At 47.5% G+C, this 19,061-nt stretch overlaps 1 protein-coding gene across 2 annotated transcripts in view; it reads left to right on the forward strand.

The window, feature by feature from the left end:
* SPTLC1 (serine palmitoyltransferase long chain base subunit 1) overlaps nt 1-19,061 on the forward strand; it is a 44,508-nt gene that overhangs the window by 2,750 nt on the left and 22,697 nt on the right. For both annotated transcript variants that reach the window (XM_084794579.1, XM_084794580.1), the window contains exons 2-6: nt 246-353; nt 884-978; nt 4,639-4,732; nt 5,244-5,316; nt 15,808-15,940. In XM_084794579.1, coding sequence (XP_084650705.1) covers nt 246-353; nt 884-978; nt 4,639-4,732; nt 5,244-5,316; nt 15,808-15,940 — 503 coding nt within the window. The remainder of the gene's footprint in view (nt 1-245; nt 354-883; nt 979-4,638; nt 4,733-5,243; nt 5,317-15,807; nt 15,941-19,061) is intronic.

Below are 19,061 nucleotides of genomic sequence, written 5' to 3' on the forward strand. Positions count from 1 at the left end.
CCTTTTTCAGTTTCATTACTGGGAAGTTTTTAAGCTGAAGTATTAGGGATTTTTCATGTGATGGAGTAATCGCCCATTGTTAAGATGGGAAAGGCGTGAAGAGCCATTGAGGAAGCCCTGGCAGTAAGGTTTCCGTGGTAATGGTGGGCAGGTCAGCAGAGGCAGCACTGTGGTGGCTGAAGTTCCCTGCAGGCTCTGAAGTGGCTTCTTGGCTTCTTTATTCTGTCCTTGCTTTTGTCCCTCAGGCTCCAGCGTATCATCTCATTCTGGAGGGAATTCTAATACTTTGGATAATCAGACTTGTTTTCTCTAAAACTTACAAGTTGCAGGAGCGTTCTGATCTTACAGCCAAGGTAAGAAATGAAGCTTGTTTTACTCAAGGTGTGTGGAAGCCACGTCTTTCTAAAAAAAGGGATGAAGCTTCACCCTGCAGATAACACACTTAACGGAGGGAGAGCAGGGAGTGTGGAACATCCATATAGGCAGAGCGTGAGGCGTGTAGGATAAAGCCACGCTACAGCACACCTACAGCAGCCTGCTAGTAGGTGGTCTGAGGGGCGCATGCAACTACTGGACTTCAGTGTGAGTTGTCCCTGAGGCCTAGAGAAGGGTCCTTCGTGTGTCTTCAGGAAGGAGGTTAAGAGTTGAAATAATCCCACCTGGCCGCGCTTAGAATTACGGTGTGTCGTGTGTGGTAAGGAGGCCGAAACCCCAGCACAGAAGGAAGAGTTTAAGTTGGCTTTCATGCTTCATCACAGCTGGCAGGGTGTTTCTGGGGTTCACTGTTCAGTGTCTGTTGCGGCGTTGCAGTTAGGCGTCACCAGAGACAGTGTGAGGTGACTCATGTTGCGGCACACTCGAGTCCATGCCTTTTCTCCTGCAGGAAAAGGAAGAACTGATTGAAGAGTGGCAGCCTGAACCTCTCGTCCCTCCTGTGTCAAAAGACCACCCTGCTCTCAACTACAACATCGTTTCTGGGTAACGTGCTTGGCTTTGCTGCTTAAAGCGCTTGACCTGGCTTCAGTTCCGTTCTCCAAAGCTTGTGAAATGTGTGGTGTTCCCTTGTTTAATGTAGACGGCTCTTTGAGTGACCACTGTAGTTTTCAGATTTTTCAAGGGATAGTCCGGGAATCTTTTAAACTCGAATTTGGGCGTTAAAGCTTAACTTTTTGTTTTTCCTTAAAAACACACATCTCTCTTCCCATAACATGCACTCTTGACCTAATGTTTGTGGGTCACATATTACCCTATGTTACCAAGAATAAGTATACACAGTTGTCAACATGTCATAGTCCCATGGTCTCCACCCTCCTGCCCCAGGGCCACACCTGGTGTTACCAGAGTCTTCTGTGAGGGACTCACTGAGGCACATGGACCTCCCTGCTTCAGTGTCATTACTGAAGTCTGTGAGGTTTGGTTGCTTTTAAAATGCAAAGCTATCCTTTCAGATGACTGTCATACATTCCTCCCTTAGTATTTTTAGTCTTGCACATTTTGTATTTTATTAGGCATTGTTCCAACATTCGTCCCAAGCTCTTAGTCTGGAGTCTGGACGTGATCCAGGGCCTTGCTGGGATAGCATGGCTGATTTTGTCTGTGATAAGCTGAGTATTAAGAAAATGAGCAGCTTGGGTTTCTGTTCTTAAAGAAGAGAATGCTGTCATTGTCTGCCTTGTTATCTCCATATTTTAGATACAGAATCTTATCAATTCGAATATCTCCTCTGGCCTTGGCTTTAAGAGTTTAAATATTGATACTGAACTTTATCAGTGTCGTTTTTGTGTCTGTGATCTTTTTGAGTCATGCTTGGGATTTGCCTTTTTGCATTTTTAAGTTCACTAACTTAGTTGAACACTCAATTTATATGTGTTTATTTGTTTCTAATAATAATTCAGTCAGGTTTTTTGTTTTTTTGTTTGTTTGTTTGTTGTTGTTGTTGTTTTTGATACCTTAAGAGCTGGCAGTCAGAATTTTGTGACTTGTTTTGTTTTGGTCTTTTTTAAGACAAGTATCTCTGTATAGCCTTGGCTGACCTGGACTCACTTCATAGACCAGGCTGGCCTGGAACTCACAGATCCACCTGTCTCTGCCTCACCTAGTGCTGGGATTGTGCCCAGAGGATTTTGTAGGTTTTGAAAGACACTCTGTTCACGTCCTTCATAAGAGAACACTGCTCTTGGCCTGAGGCAGGGCCTATGTGAATGTCCCCATTCTCTCGAAGGTACAAGCTTCCTCCCTGCTTAGGATGGCTTTTTCCCCAGTGAGCTTTGTGGCTTTAGAGCTTTAGCAAGTACAGGTAAGGGGGCTGTGAATCCTTCCTGAGTTCTGTCCAGTTGTGGCCTGTGCTTGTAATGTGTGCTGAAAAAACCATTTGACACTTCGAAGCAGTATTTTTATTACTGTGTATGTGTGTGTTTGTGTGTGTGTGTCTGTCTGTCTGTCTGTCTGTGCGCACGTGCGCACGCAGGTCAGAGAACAACTTTCAGGAGTGAGTTCCAAGGATTGAACTCAGACCATCAGGCTTTATGGTGAGCATCTTGATCACTGAGCCCTAATACTTGCTTTGATACCTGAGAATTCACAGTTTTCCATTTTCTTTTTTAAAATAAGAGCATCACTTTCCTTGAACTGCCTCTTTGTGACTTATTGCCTTATCGTTGGAAAATGTGTTTCTTTCTGAGTGGTGCTTGTGTCCTTGCTGAGGTTTGCCTTGTGTCTTTTGCTCTTATTGTATATTACAATACATAGTGTTGCTGGGTGGAGTGGCACACAGCTCTAATCAGATCTAGAATTTGGAAGGTAGAGACAGGAGGTTGAGGAGCTCAAGGGCAGCCTGGTTAGTATAGTAAGTTTAAGACCATCTTGAGCTATGAAGTGAGGCCCTATTCCAAAATAAAAAGTAGCCCCAGCACTCGGGAGGCAGAGGCGGGCGGATCGCTGTGAGTTCGAGGCCAGCCTGGTCTACAAAGTGAGTCCAGGACAGCCAAGGCTACAAAGAGACCCTGACTCGAAAAACCAAAAAAATAAAATAAAATAAATAAAAAGTAGCATCGTTTTATAATATTGGATATTATGACATACATATTTTTAGCATTTTATAATGAAGCAAACATTTGCTTTATCTTAGGGTATCTTATATCCATTGCTCTTATTGTTACTTAGATATTTCATCTCACGTAATCTCTGACTGTTTGACTGACAAATGTAAGAGGCAGAGATAACCACCTCCCACCACCTGCCATGTGTTCCTTGCTTTGTTTTGTTTCCTCCTCCACTCTTTGTTTCCGGAACCTCTGGTCACCATGCTTTTGACTTTTTCCCCTTCTCCATGTCCCTATGGGATCTTTTATATTTTGAGTTTTTTCCTTTTTCTTTGTTTTGTTTTCCTAATACAGATCTCTCTGTGTAGCCCTGGCTGTCTTGGAAATCACTATGTAGAGCAGGTTAGCCTCCAGTTCACAGAGTTTCTCCTGTCTGCACCTTGCAAATGCCGAGTCTTTGCATTTTTTATGTATTAGTATGTTTCTGTGATTGATTTCAGATTGTCTCTTCTCTAACATTCCAGAATTTTGTACTCTTGCCTCATGAGTTACCAGATCTGTTTAAAAATAAATAGTACCCCTGAGAGCAGTGTGCCAGTCCTCTTGGCTCGCCGTAGACACAGCCAGGCAGCAGTGTAACTGAGGCCACAGTTCTGGGGCACAGTCCTTTCCTTCACTTGGACAACAGTTTGATAGCATCTGTCTATTCTGTCGTGTCCTGTTGTTTCCTTACGTTCGTTTCCCTGAGAGCCTGTCCCCTATCTCAGTGGTGCTTATGTCTGGCTCTTGTATGGCTGGCTACCATAATTCGTTTTTGAGGGGTAAGAGGGTATATGGAGTCCTTTCGATGAGCATCTCAGCATTAACTCAGAAGTGAGTTATTCTGCCAGTGTGTTGCTATCGATAGTATTTTTAAAACACTTTAAGATCATAACTTGGGGAGGCAGAGGCAGGCAGATCACTGTGAGTTAGAGGCCAGCCTGGTCTACAAAGTGAGTCCAGGACACCAAGGCTACACAGAGAAACTCTGTCCTGAAAAACAAGCAAACAAAAAAAGATCATAACTGACTTTGCTTATTTTTGTCTTTAATCTTGATCATTTTATATTTCTTCCATGATTATTTTATAGTGTTTAGATATTTTATTTAGTTACTTCCTCTTTTTAAGGTACCTCCCTTTTTTAAAAATTTGAGATTTATTCTTAATTTATTTGCCTGAGTGAATGTATGCACTTGGTATGTATATGAACATTACATGTGTGCAGTGCCCAGGAAGGCCAGAAGAGGGCATCAGATCTCCTAGTACTAGAATTAGAAGCAGTATAAGCCACCATATCTGTGCTGAGAACCAACCCTGGTCATCTGCTGTCTTTCCCACAATTCTCCATCATCTTTCTCTTTTTAAGTTGTACATAGAGAGCTTATTAAAGAACAGAGCTAATGGGGAGGTGTTTGACTTTTAATTTACTGTTTTTTAACTTACCAAAAAGCACAAATGAAAGGAGTAGAGAGCAAATAGAAGGCTGACTACATAGTTGTGCTGCCTGTTGTCGTGTGCCCAGAGGGGTGCTGAAGTGAGCCCCTCTCTCTCTCCTCAGCCCTCCGACCCACAACATCGTGGTGAATGGGAAAGAATGTGTAAACTTTGCCTCCTTTAATTTTCTCGGCTTGCTGGCCAACCCTCGGGTTAAGGTAAGTAGCACACAGTGCTGGAGTGGGGCAAGACACTGCCAGCTGAAGGGATGACACAAAAGACAGATGTGCGTCATCAGAGAGGGCCAGTGCTTGGCATTACTGTGACAGAGTCAGAATCTAGACTGGGACCTCACTGAGCAGAAGCGTCTGGTGTGCCCAGTGTGGGTGCAGCCAGAGAACCTAGGAAGCCAGACCTGGGTACAGTCAGAGAACATCCAGGAAGTTGCCCCAGCTCCTGTTAGGGTCGGGACTAACAGCCTTCCTCAGGAAAAGCTGGATACTCAATGGGCCTCCAGAAGAAAGCAAATGTCACTACTCCATTCCTTCAGTCTTGTGTCTTATTTACTAATCTGTGTTTCCTAAGCCCTGTTAGTATTGCTGTAGTTCCGAGAAAGGAGAGAACGTGGGAGCGGGGAGGGGCGAGGAGGAGCCATGTGGGTCCAAGAATTGGGAAGGTCAGTTGTCTGGACCACCCAAAGAAAATCATTAACCTGTTTGCTCCATACAGGCCGCAGCTTTAGCATCTTTAAAGAAGTATGGGGTGGGCACCTGTGGCCCTCGAGGATTTTATGGCACGTTTGGTAAGTGCATTTTTTTCAGACTCTCTTGAAGGATCTGTTTGATTTTGAAGTGTTTAGGAAGTATTCTTAACTGTCAAGCTGAATGTGTGCACTTCCTTGCTTTTCTTTTAGTTGTGGATGGGACTTGAGAGGGAAGAGCTGTAGGAGCCTGGGGTGCAGTAGGCTCTGCTGCAGGAGTCCCAGCAGATGTGATAGGAAAGACTGTTCCATCGTGTGTGCCAGTTGTTGGGTGAAGGTCCAACTGCTGGGTGCTTGCTCTTTGTAGGCATGTGGGGATCGTGTCTAGTGTCATGTTGTGGAACAAAAAGGCAGGCAGCAGTGCTGTTCCCACAGGACAGGTGGTGTTGCACCTCTCTTTCCCACTGTCCACTGGCAAGAACTAATAGCAAGCCAAACCTGGTCCAAAGACAGGGCTGCCAAAGAGCCCTGAGCAGCAGGTACCACGGAGAAAGGTGAGGACACATTTACTAGGTTGTGGCTGTAGCTTTTTTTCTTTCTTCGATGAAGATAGAGGGTCACACCCATGTCTTTGTGTGTGAAATCCTGCTCAAGTGGCAGAACCAAAGGACTGAGCTCAGACCAGTTCCTGCTGCCTCCTAGTGTAAGGCAGTCTGAGAGATTTGCTTGGTTTTCGATAGTAGGGAATTGTTCCCTTGGCACAGGACTGGAAAATGGGAATGCTGTCACCTGACTTACAGGCTTGCTCTCTGTGAGTGTGCCAGAGTAAAGAGGCTGCTCTTTCCCTCCCTCCCTCCTTCCCTCCTCCTTTTTTATCTTCTTGGATTAAAGATGTGCGCCACCACCCCTAGCCCAGAAACTGCTTTCTTCAAAGTGTCTCTAGAAGCTTTTCTTTGTCATGTGGCCTGGGTTGTTCCTTAGGAGTTAATGTGGGAAGACAGAAGAGATATATTGCCATATCAAATGAAGGGTCGAATTCTAAGCCTAATTTCCCCAGAGCCGTGAAAATGGCCCATTTCCCCTTTTTTGGTATACTAGATAGACGCTGTTCACGTATCACCCCTCACTGCGTAATCCAGTACAGGGTACAAACTTCAGGCCTCAACCTACCTGTCCCTGTTCTCTAAGCCTCAGCCTTTAAAACAAAGCTATTTCTTGTTAGCTCTGCCATAGGCTTTTTCCTACTTTTGCAAAAATAAAACTGTGTTTCACACTTCTGTGCTCTAATTTTTGTTTGTTTTCTTTTTCAATTTTTTTATTTTAAAAAGTTTTACACAATATATTTTGATCATGTTCCCTCTACTAACTCCTCCCAGATGCTACCCAAATTCATGTTCATTTTCTCTCAAAAAAAGAAAAAAAGTAAGACAAAAATAAAATTAAATTAAATTAAAAGCCTAAACAAAGCAAAACAAAATAAAAAAGGCCACCCCACTCCCCCAAAAAGCAGTTTGTTTTGTGTTTGCCAGTTACAAACTGGGCATGGGACCTGCCCTGGAGTGTGGTTGATACACAGGCAACACTCTGCTGGGGACATGGCTGGGTTGTTTGTTTTGTTTTGTTGTTACTTTCCTAAGCAGATGTCAGATGTGAATAGCTTCGTAGCGAGGGTGAGTTGTTCTTCAATGTTGCTCTGAGTGTGCGTGGGTTTCTGTGGCTCTAGGGTCAAACTACAGCCTGTGTGTTCTGGGCATACACTTCTCCACTGAGCTGCACCCCAGTGCCAAAGTGAGTAGATTTTAAGTTTAAATTGGCTTTGACTATTCGGTTGTCTAAGTGGCCACCAGAGGCATATAGTGAATACATGAGTTTAGAAATACTTGCAAACAACTCTGTAAGCCAGTCACTCTAATGTCCTAAAAGCCTGACTAAGGCTTCGTTGGCCAGGGCTGCAGGCTCATGTGCAGCAGGCTGCTGTGTAATGGGACTGGCTGGTGCATCCTTCTCACTCAGCAGTGCTTGCTCTCACCTGTCAACCTGTTTCCTGTGTGCACATGTGTAACCTATATGTGTACTTTTCCTGTTCTCCAGCAGGGGTTTTTCTGTTTGATTGGTTGGGGGTTCCCCTCTTTTTCTGGAAGCAATTATTTGAATAATTTATAGTCACCTGCCTTGGAATTTTAGCATTCAGTAAAATCAGAGGAACCTGCTTGCGTCATCTCCGGCTGAGTTTCAGGCCTCTGTGCAGCCCTGCAGTTAGATCACCGAGTGTGCAGGCGCATGCCAGCACCCTTGCACTGCAGATGTCAGGGCCCTCTTCTTTGTACTTGTTATCTTTGCTCAAACTGTAGTTCAAAGCTATACATATCTTGAACTATACCGCAGGCCCACAAAGGTTGCTCTTACTTCGATCTCTTCCCCTCCTTGGTGAACACTGGGGCAGCTGTTTAAATGTTCTCTCCCTCTTTTAGATAATGAACGTCAGGCTCTCATAGTAGAGGTGAGCCTCCTTGTTAAAGCATCCTCCCAGGCCTGCGAGATGGCTCAGTGGGTAAAGGGACTGGTTGCAGAGCTCGGTAGATCCCTAGAACACACAGTAGGAAGACAGAACTGACTCTCTTAAGTTGTCCTCTGATCACACCTGCACACACATAGGCACACCCACATGCACATGCAAAATAAGTTGTTGTTTTTTTAATTCTTAATTACCATAACAGAAAGACAATGGAGCAGTGACTGAGCTAAAGTTTGTGTAAAATGTGGGTGACATGGACTCCCTCCCAGAAGTCTGGCTGAGAGAACTGAACACCAAGTTCTTCTAGTGGTGTAGAAACCACACAGCAAATGTACTAATGTGTTGTTAATTGTGGCTTAAAAGTCAATACAAAGTCATGATTGGAATGTTTCCTCCCGGATGCTGTGTGGGTTGGAGCTGAGAACCTGTCTGTCCATGGTGATGAGGGCCTGAGTGTTCAGGGCGGTGTGCTGATTCACTCCAGCATCTCCTTGTTTGGGTTCATGCAAGTCACACTTACATCCCGTGCTGACCTCTGCTGCCTTGGGAGCAGTCTCATGCAGACAGGTAATCCTCTTGGTCTTATTCCTGGTCAAAAGACATCACTCGATGGCAGCCGCAGTCCATTTCATTCTGGTCTAGCCAGCAGTGAACCTCCTGTGAGCTGTCTTTAAAATGCCTCCTTTTTTTTTGTGAGAGTGATCGTCTGGGCTGCAGCTGAGGGCCAGCAACAACAACTGTTCTCCGGACTCCTAGATCAGCCTCTGCTTTTCTTGTGGTCAAAAGATTGCGGGTTTGTAGATGTGGAGGGCAGGCCTCAGAGCATTTGAGGAAGGGCCCTGACTGTGAAGACATTCATCATGACATTTGAGCACGTAAACACGGTTGTTTCTACTTTCAGAAAAAAGTGTGTGTGTGTGTGTGTGTGTGTGTGTGTGTGTGTGTGTGTGTGTGTGTGTGTCCTGCTGGGATTTGAACCTCAGGCCTTGCACTTGCAGGGTTAGCGCTATACCACTGAACTATATCCCCAGCCCTTTTTTGTAGTTTTATTTTGAGTCAAGGTCTCGTTAAGTTGTCCAGGATGGCCTTACCTTGGGATCTTCTTGCCTTAGCCTCCCAGGTAGCCAAGCTACTGTTTTCTCTGTCTCAGGAATTTTTAAATTTCACTTATTTATTTATGTGTGGGAAGGGCATATACCTGCCACAGCTCCTGTGAGGGTAGAAGACAGTTTGCAGGAATTGGTTTTACCCTTCCACCATATAGGTCCTGGGGACCAAACTCAAGCCATTGGGCCTAACGACAGGTGCCTTTACCTGCTGAGCCATCTCAGGGGCCCAGGATTTTTTTTTTTTTTTAAGAATAATATTTATTAGCTGGGCAGAGGTGGTGCATTCCTTTAATTCCAGCACTCGGGAGGCAGAGGTAGGTGGGTCTCTGAGTTCTAGGTCAGCCTGGTCTACAGAGCAAGCTACACAGAGAAACCCTGTCTCTAACTACCAACCCCCGTCCCCCAAGAAGAATAATATTTATATAAAAATAGAAAATTCTTAATAGAAAATGTGGTAAATTGAATTTGCACTATTGTGAAGTGGATTGTTTCCTAGTCTTTCCTTTGGAAATCAACCAAGGAAAGTTGCTATTTCCTCATTGTAAGTGAGCAGGATAAATGGCTACAGAAGATAAACTTTAACTACCTTAACTTCACATCACTTTATTAGAAGATAAGGGATAGCCAGATTGTTCTTTCTTGACGTAAAACCTATTCTCCTAGATACTGGTTAATCTTTTTCAACAGAGCTCGGCACTGTCCTGAGTGTTTTACTGATGTTAAGTTGTGTGTCCTCCCAGCGGCCGTTTGAGGAAGGTGTGGCTGTTACATGTTTGTCAGAGGAGAGATTATGAGGCATGAAGCAGTTTTACACTTGTCTGGGTGCCCAGCCTGAACTTCCGGAGGCCTAGCTACACCCTGAACTCTGGGAATGGGCCTCCTGTCTCAGGCTCTGGTGAGGTTTGACAAAAGACTCAGGGAGTTGGGGACACAGACCTCCCAGTGCTGGCCTCCTCTCTGCTGATATGAGTTATAAAATGTAGTGCTTAAGTTTTACTCCATGTGTACTTGGAGCCTCACTGGCTTGGGTGGATCTTACACACTGTGTGTGTGTGTATCAGTAGTCAGAGAACACCTGGTAGTTTTTCCTGATGTTCCCCTCCCTTGGGTGGGAGTGTGTATACTCACAAGCCAGCATCAAGAGAAACGAGTTCTGCACTCTCCCATGTTGACCTATCACAGAACCTGCTCCACAAGACTAACTGCCAACCTGCCAAAATCTGTATTGTTAGATAGAAGGAAAGGCCACAGTTTCTGAAACTTTGGGGACTAGGCAAGTCATTGATTGCTCTTACAGATTCTCCAACCCAGTATTGGCTGCAGCTAGCTGTATGAGAGTGGCCTTCACTGTACGAAGTGATGCACATGCTCTGACACTGTTTCTATCAGCTGAGGGGCTTCCTCTAAGGCCCTGGTACAAGCCCTGGTATGCCTAGCTTCTCAGTCTAACCCCTCACCAGTGGCAGGAGCCTGGGGAGCTGATTAGCCCTCTCAGTGTAAGTAAAAATGGTGCATGGTGTGACAGGCTGCATAGTGTTCTGAAATGGAGACAAATGAGAGCAGCTTACTATGACCTGGTAGCCTGGACTGTCCACCCTGGTAGACTTCCAGCCAGACGCAGGGTTGTAGTTGAAGAGGGTCTTTTGTCTGGACCTAAGAGGTACAGGCCATGGTGCTGAGGTTCTTTGTAGACAAGGGAAGGGGACAAGCCTCAGACTAACCTGTGTTTAGCAGCTTGAGGGGGGGGAGTGGACATGGAGGAGTGGGGGACATGGGGGAGGCTGGGGAGTGTAATCAGCTATTAAGTCCTTGCTGCTTTCCCCTTTCTGGCCTTTTTGCCTGAAGCCTTTCCTGGGTGACATTTCTCTAGAAGCAGGGTCACCACCTGCTTTAGGCCGTGTGTAGGCTAATGACATGCATCTAGGACTTGCTGATGAACTTAAACTTAGCCATGTGAAAGCCACACTTATTTAATGCCAATGTAAGGAAAGGACTTGACTGTTATTTGACTGTGGCCAGTTGGCAGTGTATTCCTGTCCCTTACAGTGATGGTAGTCCATAGACATTGTGACCATGCACAAGCATGCTATGTCACTGCTTGATTGAAATGGAATCCGTTCTTTTCAGAATTCTAGGGCCTTTCAAGGAATCTTAACCTCTTGAAGGTGACTTCAAGATCAAAGCTCATATGAACTCAGAGAGACTGAGGCAGTCTTTGATTTTGTGCTCTTTTCCTACTGTTTGTCTTACCCAACCCTGATGTGTTAGGTTTTGCCCTGTCCTATCCTATTCTATTAGTATCCCTCAGAAGCCTGTCTGTTTTCTCATGAGAGACAGAAACGGGGTGGATCTGGATAGGAAGGAAAACCATAGAAGTGGGGAAAAGAATGCTGGTATAACATGATAAATTATAATGCTGAAATGGCATATTGAGCCACTCTGAAATCATAGCTCCTGGATTCAGTTCAGCCCAAGCCATTCACTCAGGCCCAGAAGGAAGGACACCTTAAACTTCTTAAGCTATCTGGGATCTGCTATTGCTACTTCCTACCATCCCTCCCTGGAGAAGGCTTGCCCTTGCCATTACCAGGGCATCCTCAGTTGGCACCCCTGACTCCTCCTTCCACTGCTTTGGAATACATCTGCCTCTGCTCCCCTTCTTGCCCCTGATTCCTCCATTAATGTTCAGGAGCCAGAGCCATCTTCTCTCCCTGTGCTGTCTTTGCACAGAGTGTATGGTGAAGCTGATCTGGTCCTCCAGGCGTGAGCACTGCTGTAGTGGACAGGGTAAAAGGGTGTTTATGGATCCACTCCTCCCTCAGAATGCCATATTCTTAAGGGACTTTGAAGTTCTAGAACTGAGCCCGTGGTGGTAGGCTATCCCCAGACACTGTTATCCTTCCTTCTGGGCCTGAGTGAATGGCTCGGGCTGAACTGAATCCAGGAGCCATGATTTCAGAGTGGCTCAATATGCCATTTCGAGAGGAGACCCCTTGAGTTCTCACATGTCTTGGTGTGGAGTGTGTGAAGCTCTTCTTGCTAAAGTGTAAAGGTTGCTGTGTGAGTGGTAAAACCTCAGTGCAATGGTCAAGGGAAGTTGAAGTGGGTCAGTAAAGCTGGTGGTATGGAATTCTGGTGGCAGAGGGGTGAGGAGGCAAAGCTGCCTTGCTCCATGGTCTGCCACAGCACCGTCGCTGTGGGTGCAGGTGTTAACACCCAGGCTTCTGGAGCACTTCTTAGACATTTGTAGCTAAGCTGAGGTCACCGTCTGCCTAGCGTGGAGATAGAGAGTTGCTTACTGTTCATGTGTCTTAGGAGAACTTTGGGGCCTAAATAATTTTAATCTTCTAGAGTTTGGTTTGGTTTTGGTTTGGTTTTGTCTTTTTCCATATTAGGGGCTGGTGAGATGATTCAGGAGGTGAACTCACTTGCTGACAAACCTGAAGACCTTGACCTAAAATACTGGGTGGAGACAGCCAGTCCCACCAGCTGACCTCTGACCTCCAGTCCCCACCAGCTGTCCTCTGACCTCCAGTCCCCACCAGCTGACCTCTGACCTCCAGTCCCCACCAGCTGTCCTCTGACCTCCAGTCCCCACCAGCTGACCTCTGACTTCAAGTCCCCACCAGCTGACCTCTGACCTCCAGTCCCACCAGCTGTCCTCTGACCTCCAGTCCCCACCAGCTGACCTCTGACCTCCAGTCCCCACCAGCTGACCTCTGACCTCCAGTCCCCACCAGCTGTGCTCTGACCTCCAGTCCCCACCATCTGTCCTCTGACCTCCAGTCTCCACCAGCTGACCTCTGACCTCCAGTCCCCACCAGCTGACCTCTGACCTCCAGTCCCCACCATCTGTCCTCTGACCTCCAGTCCCCACCAGCTGTGCTCTGACCTCCAGTCCCCACCAGCTGTGCTCTGACCTCCAGTCCCCACCAGCCGTCCTCTGACCTCCAGTCCCCACCAGCTGACCTCTGACCTCCAGTCCCCACCAGCTGACCTCTGACCTCCAGTCCCCACCAGCTGTGCTCTGACCTCCAGTCCCCACCAGCTGACCTCTGACCTCCAGTCTCCACCAGCTGACCTCTGACCTCCAGTCCCCACCAGCTGACCTCTGACCTCCAGTCTCCACCAGCTGACCTCTGACCTCCAGTCCCCACCAGCTGTCCTCTGACCTCCAGTCCCCACCAGCTGACCTCTGACCTCCAGTCCCCACCAGCTGACCTCTGACCTCCAGTCCCCACCAGCTGACCTCTGACCTCCAGTCCCCACCAGCCGTGCTCTGACCTCCAGTCCCCACCAGCCGTCCTCTGACCTCCAGTCCCCACCAGCTGACCTCTGACCTCCAGTCCCCACCAGCTGACCTCTGACCTCCAGTCCCCACCAGCTGTGCTCTGACCTCCAGTCCCCACCAGCTGACCTCTGACCTCCAGTCTCCACCAGCTGACCTCTGACCTCCAGTCCCCACCAGCTGACCTCTGACCTCCAGTCTCCACCAGCTGACCTCTGACCTCCAGTCCCCACCAGCTGTCCTCTGACCTCCAGTCCCCACCAGCTGACCTCTGACCTCCAGTCCCCACCAGCTGACCTCTGACCTCCAGTCCCCACCAGCTGACCTCTGACCTCCAGTCCCCACCAGCTGTGCTCTGACCTCCAGTCCCCACCAGCTGACCTCTGACCTCCAGTCCCCACCAGCTGTCCTCTGACCTCCAGTCCCCACCAGCTGACCTCTGACCTCCAGTCCCCACCAGCTGACCTCTGACCTCCAGTCCCCACCAGCTGACCTCTGACCTCCAGTCCCCACCAGCTGACCTCTGACCTCCAGTCCCCACCAGCTGTCCTCTGACCTCCAGTCCCCACCAGCTGACCTCTGACTTCAAGTCCCCACCAGCTGACCTCTGACCTCCAGTCCCACCAGCTGTCCTCTGACCTCCAGTCCCCACCAGCTGACCTCTGACCTCCAGTCCCCACCAGCTGACCTCTGACCTCCAGTCCCCACCAGCTGTGCTCTGACCTCCAGTCCCCACCATCTGTCCTCTGACCTCCAGTCTCCACCAGCTGACCTCTGACCTCCAGTCCCCACCAGCTGACCTCTGACCTCCAGTCCCCACCATCTGTCCTCTGACCTCCAGTCCCCACCAGCTGTGCTCTGACCTCCAGTCCCCACCAGCTGTGCTCTGACCTCCAGTCCCCACCAGCCGTCCTCTGACCTCCAGTCCCCACCAGCTGACCTCTGACCTCCAGTCCCCACCAGCTGACCTCTGACCTCCAGTCCCCACCAGCTGTGCTCTGACCTCCAGTCCCCACCAGCTGACCTCTGACCTCCAGTCTCCACCAGCTGACCTCTGACCTCCAGTCCCCACCAGCTGACCTCTGACCTCCAGTCTCCACCAGCTGACCTCTGACCTCCAGTCCCCACCAGCTGTCCTCTGACCTCCAGTCCCCACCAGCTGACCTCTGACCTCCAGTCCCCACCAGCTGACCTCTGACCTCCAGTCCCCACCAGCTGACCTCTGACCTCCAGTCCCCACCAGCCGTGCTCTGACCTCCAGTCCCCACCAGCCGTCCTCTGACCTCCAGTCCCCACCAGCTGACCTCTGACCTCCAGTCCCCACCAGCTGACCTCTGACCTCCAGTCCCCACCAGCTGTGCTCTGACCTCCAGTCCCCACCAGCTGACCTCTGACCTCCAGTCTCCACCAGCTGACCTCTGACCTCCAGTCCCCACCAGCTGACCTCTGACCTCCAGTCTCCACCAGCTGACCTCTGACCTCCAGTCCCCACCAGCTGTCCTCTGACCTCCAGTCCCCACCAGCTGACCTCTGACCTCCAGTCCCCACCAGCTGACCTCTGACCTCCAGTCCCCACCAGCTGACCTCTGACCTCCAGTCCCCACCAGCTGTGCTCTGACCTCCAGTCCCCACCAGCTGACCTCTGACCTCCAGTCCCCACCAGCTGTCCTCTGACCTCCAGTCCCCACCAGCTGACCTCTGACCTCCAGTCCCCACCAGCTGACCTCTGACCTCCAGTCCCCACCAGCTGTCCTCTGACCTCCAGTCCCCACCAGCTGTCCTCTGACCTCCAGTCCCCACCAGCTGTGCTCTGACCTCCAGTCCCACCAGCTGACCTCTGACCTCCAGTCCCCACCAGCTGACCTCTGACCTCCAGTCCCACCAGCTGTCCTCTGACCTCCAGTCCTCACCAGCTGTGCTCTGACTTCAAATCCCCACCAGCTGACCTCTGACCTCCAGTCCCACCAGCTGACCTCTGACCTCCAGTCCCCACCAGCTGTCCTCTGACTTCAAGTCCCCACCAGCCGTCCTCTGACCTCCACGCACTGACTGTGACACACACACACACACACACACACACACACACATGCAAGAATAAATAAACATTTTTAAAAGTTCATTTTGTCTATAACGTGAAAAGAGCAGTGATTAAATTATGTGCTTTTTACCATTTGTTAGTAAAGGAAATAAATAGTTTAGGGCCGGGCGGTGGTGGCGCACGCCTTTAATCCCAGCACTTGGGAGGCAGAGGCAGGCCGATCGCTGTGAGTTCGAAGCCAGCCTGGTCTACAAAGTGAGTCTAGGCCAGCCAAGGCTACACAGAGAGACCCTGTCTCGAAAAACCAAAAAAAAAAAAAAAAAAAAAGAAGACAGTTTAACTGTAAAATAAATGTATATGTTTAAAAAAAAAGAAAAGAAAGAAAGAAAGGTAAATAAATAATTGAAACTCAAGAGTGCATCTACTCGGAAAGCAATTGGAATCTAATGGATTAAGGACAATTTTTTTTTTAAGCGTAAGTTTATTCCATGATCTGTAGGCATCCAATTTGAATGTTTAAAAGTAGATCCTCCTATTGCTCTTTTTCCTGTTATTTAAGGTAATAAACACATCAATTTAAGAGAATGGGCCATTAAAGAAAAAAAAAGATAGCTTAACTGTTTTAACTTTTTCCTTAAAACAGATGTCCATCTCGATTTGGAAGAGCGCCTGGCAAAATTTATGAAGACTGAAGAAGCCATCATTTACTCATACGGATTTTCCACCATAGCCAGTGCGATTCCTGCATATTCTAAAAGAGGGGACATTATTTTTGTGTAAGTGCCTTCAGCTACACTCCTGACAGATGTTTTCTGAAGCAGCATCGCAGTGCCAGGTTCAGCAGCCCTACGTTAGCAGTCACCTGCCTGAAGTAAAAAGGAATCTTCTGGGGTTCTTTGTTTTGTTTTTTAAGTGTTTTGATTTCCCAGCCAAGTGCTAGGAGACCCTGACTCTAAAGATGCTGACAGTGCAGGAATCACTCTCCATCCAAATGAGGCTTGCCTCTCCTTCCATGTCAGTTAGCTCTGTGGCTCTGACATGCCCCCAGTCGTGGTCACAACCTCACATGACTTACAGTGCCTGGCAAAGTCACATGCTCCTTTCTCATCACCTTTCCTTCTTAGGCTCCAGGTCTCTGCAGATCGTGCCTCAGTGCTCATTAAGGATACAGGAGTTGAGGCAGGGGCAATGGCTCAGTGCTTGAGAGCACGGGCTGCTGTTGCAGAGGACCCAGGCTGGTTCTCAGCACCCACAGAACAACTTACAAACTGTCTGTACCTCCAGTTCCAGGGTATCTGATATCCCTTTCTGGCTTCCTTGGATACTAGGCACACATGTTGTGCACATACGTATGATCAGACAAACACTCATATACATAAAACAAAATCATTTTTTAAAGTAATATAGAAGCCTCAAGGTGGGGATGTCCCTGACCTCCCACAGCAAGCCTGCAAACTCAGATGCATTCCCTGGATGCATGGTGTGGCTGTTTACTACAAGGAGAAAAGCTGCTGGTTGTGCAGCTGGTGTCAGTAGTTACTAGCATTTTAGCATTTAACATGAGATTTACAAAGACATCTTTTCACTATAGCAAGCTGTTTTCAAATGATTGCAACTTAAACAGTATAAACATAAGAACAGAAACAAAGAAGTTAACCGTGTAAGAAAAGCTGCTCTTGCTTCCTTCCTCCACTAATGTTTCCTTTCTGGTTTTGTGTGTGGCTGTGTGTGCGGAGGCCCAAGGATGATGTTTGGAATCAGCCTGATTGTTCTTCTACCTTTTCAGTGAGGTGGGGTCTCAAGTCAACCAGAGCTCACTGCTATGGCGAGTCTTGTTGGACGGCGTGCTGTGGGGAACCCCTCTCCTTACAGGTGGCGTTTCCATGGGCTCTGGGAATCCCAACTCCAATCCTCATTCTGTTAATTAAGGCAAGCACTTGAGCCACTGGACCATCTCTACAATTTATATTTACATTTTTGAGAGTATATTATATATCTTTCTGTGTTGACTACTCAACCTACTAAAATAGTAATTATCTCAGGGTTGGGTCTTTTTTGGTCCTGGTTTTTAAATTATATTGAAAATACAAGTGGTTATATACTCATTTTATTAGCATCTCTGTTCATATGCAGAACATTCTCTTTAGAATTCTTCCAAGAGATCTTGGTGGAAGTAGATTCTTCCTGCTTTTGTTTGTCTGGAAGTATCTTTTTCTCACCTTCAGTTTTCGTTTTTATTTTTGTTGGGTTTAGGGGGGGGGTTGTTTTGTTTTTGAAGACAGGGTTTCTCTGTGTACTATCTCTGGCTGTCCTGGAACTCACACTGTAGACCAGGCTGCCTTTGAACTCAGAGATCCACCTGCCTCTGTCTCTCATATGCTGACATGCACCACCACTGCCTGACAAAAGATCAGTCATGTGGAGTTCGGTCTTTTTTGCTTGTTTGTTTGGATATTCATTCGTTTGTTTTTCAAGACCACCTTCATTTCTTTTTTTTCTTTTGGTTTTTTGAGACAGGGTCTCTCTGTGTAGCCTTGGCTGTCCTAGACTCACTTTGTAGACCAGGCTGGCCTCGAACTCACAGCGATCCGCCTGCCTCTGCCTCCCGAGTGCTGGGATTAAAGGCGTGTACCACCACTCCCAGCAAGACCACTTTAATTTCTAAATGAGAGCTTTGCTGTATGGAGAGTTTTTCATTGGAAGTTTCTGGGGTTTTAGTTTTTCCATCAAGTTGAAAACATGTACTACGCTCTCCTGGCTCAAAGTTCCTGTAGAAAATTCTGTTGCGAGACTAACTGGGACACCTTGAGAATCTCATCTTTTCACCTTTAAGAACCTTATTCTGATGTGCTTCAGGGAAGTCTTGATTGAGTTAAATCTGACTCATGATGACCTTTGACCTTCTCGTGCCTGTGTATTTGTAGCTGTCTCTTAGGGAAGTTTCTGTTATTTTTTGGAAGTTTTCTACCCTGTTGGCGTTCTTGGATCCTTCTTTTACTCCCATTGGCCTAAATACTTGCTTTTTAATGCTGCCCCGAAGCTCTGTTGTCCTCATCACGCTGCATCTCTCCTCCAGGAAAATAGTTGCAAATAGTCTATCTGTTGACTCGGTGGTTCTTTTTATTTCAGTTACTCGGGGTTTTTTTTTTTGGAGGGGGGCTGTTTTTGTTTTTGTTTTTAATAGCTCACAGAGTTCTGTGTTTGTTTCCCCTTGTCAGGTTTCTGTGTAATGTTCTGAGAGGTTTATCCGTGCTTTGAGCTCCCTGGGTCCCCTTGGACCTGCTGTTGTGACTTGTCCTGTGAGTCTTCGGTCACTGCTCTGTAGTCAATTTCTGGTACCTTATTTTGGCATACTGAGCTCATAGGTTATGTTTTGTTTTTAGGATTTTTGATGTGTGGCTATTTTGCCCTCATGTATATATGTGCACATCATGTGTGTGCAGTGTGCCCAGAAGAGGATGGTGAATCTCCTAGAGCTGGACTTAGGTGTGGTCCCTAGGCACCTTGTGCTCTTGGGACTGGAACCCAGGTCCTCAGTAGAACAGCACTGCTCTTAGTGGCTAAGCCAGCTCTCCAAGGTCTTAGTTTACTGAAAAGTGTTTATTGATGGTTTTGGTGTGGACCACATCTGGGCACTGAAGGAGTTATGACCTGTTTTTTCAAGCTGGGTTTGCTTGTGCCTGTCTTTCACGAAGTAGCGAGACCCAGTTTACCAGAAGTAGACTGTTGTGTTGCCACTCTTTGAACACTAGAGGGCAGTCTAAGCCCAAATTAATCTCAGTCATAGTTGGTGGGTTGTTTAGAGATGAATTAGGGGCACCTAGAAAGATTAATAGGTTTTCATAAACCCAAGCCATAGGCTGAGGAATCTTGTCATCATCATAGTCACTAGCATAC

The sequence above is a fragment of the Acomys minous genome (genome assembly GCF_964271855.1).
Source record: "Acomys minous genome assembly, chromosome: 9".
Classification (NCBI taxonomy): Eukaryota; Metazoa; Chordata; class Mammalia; order Rodentia; family Muridae; genus Acomys; species Acomys minous.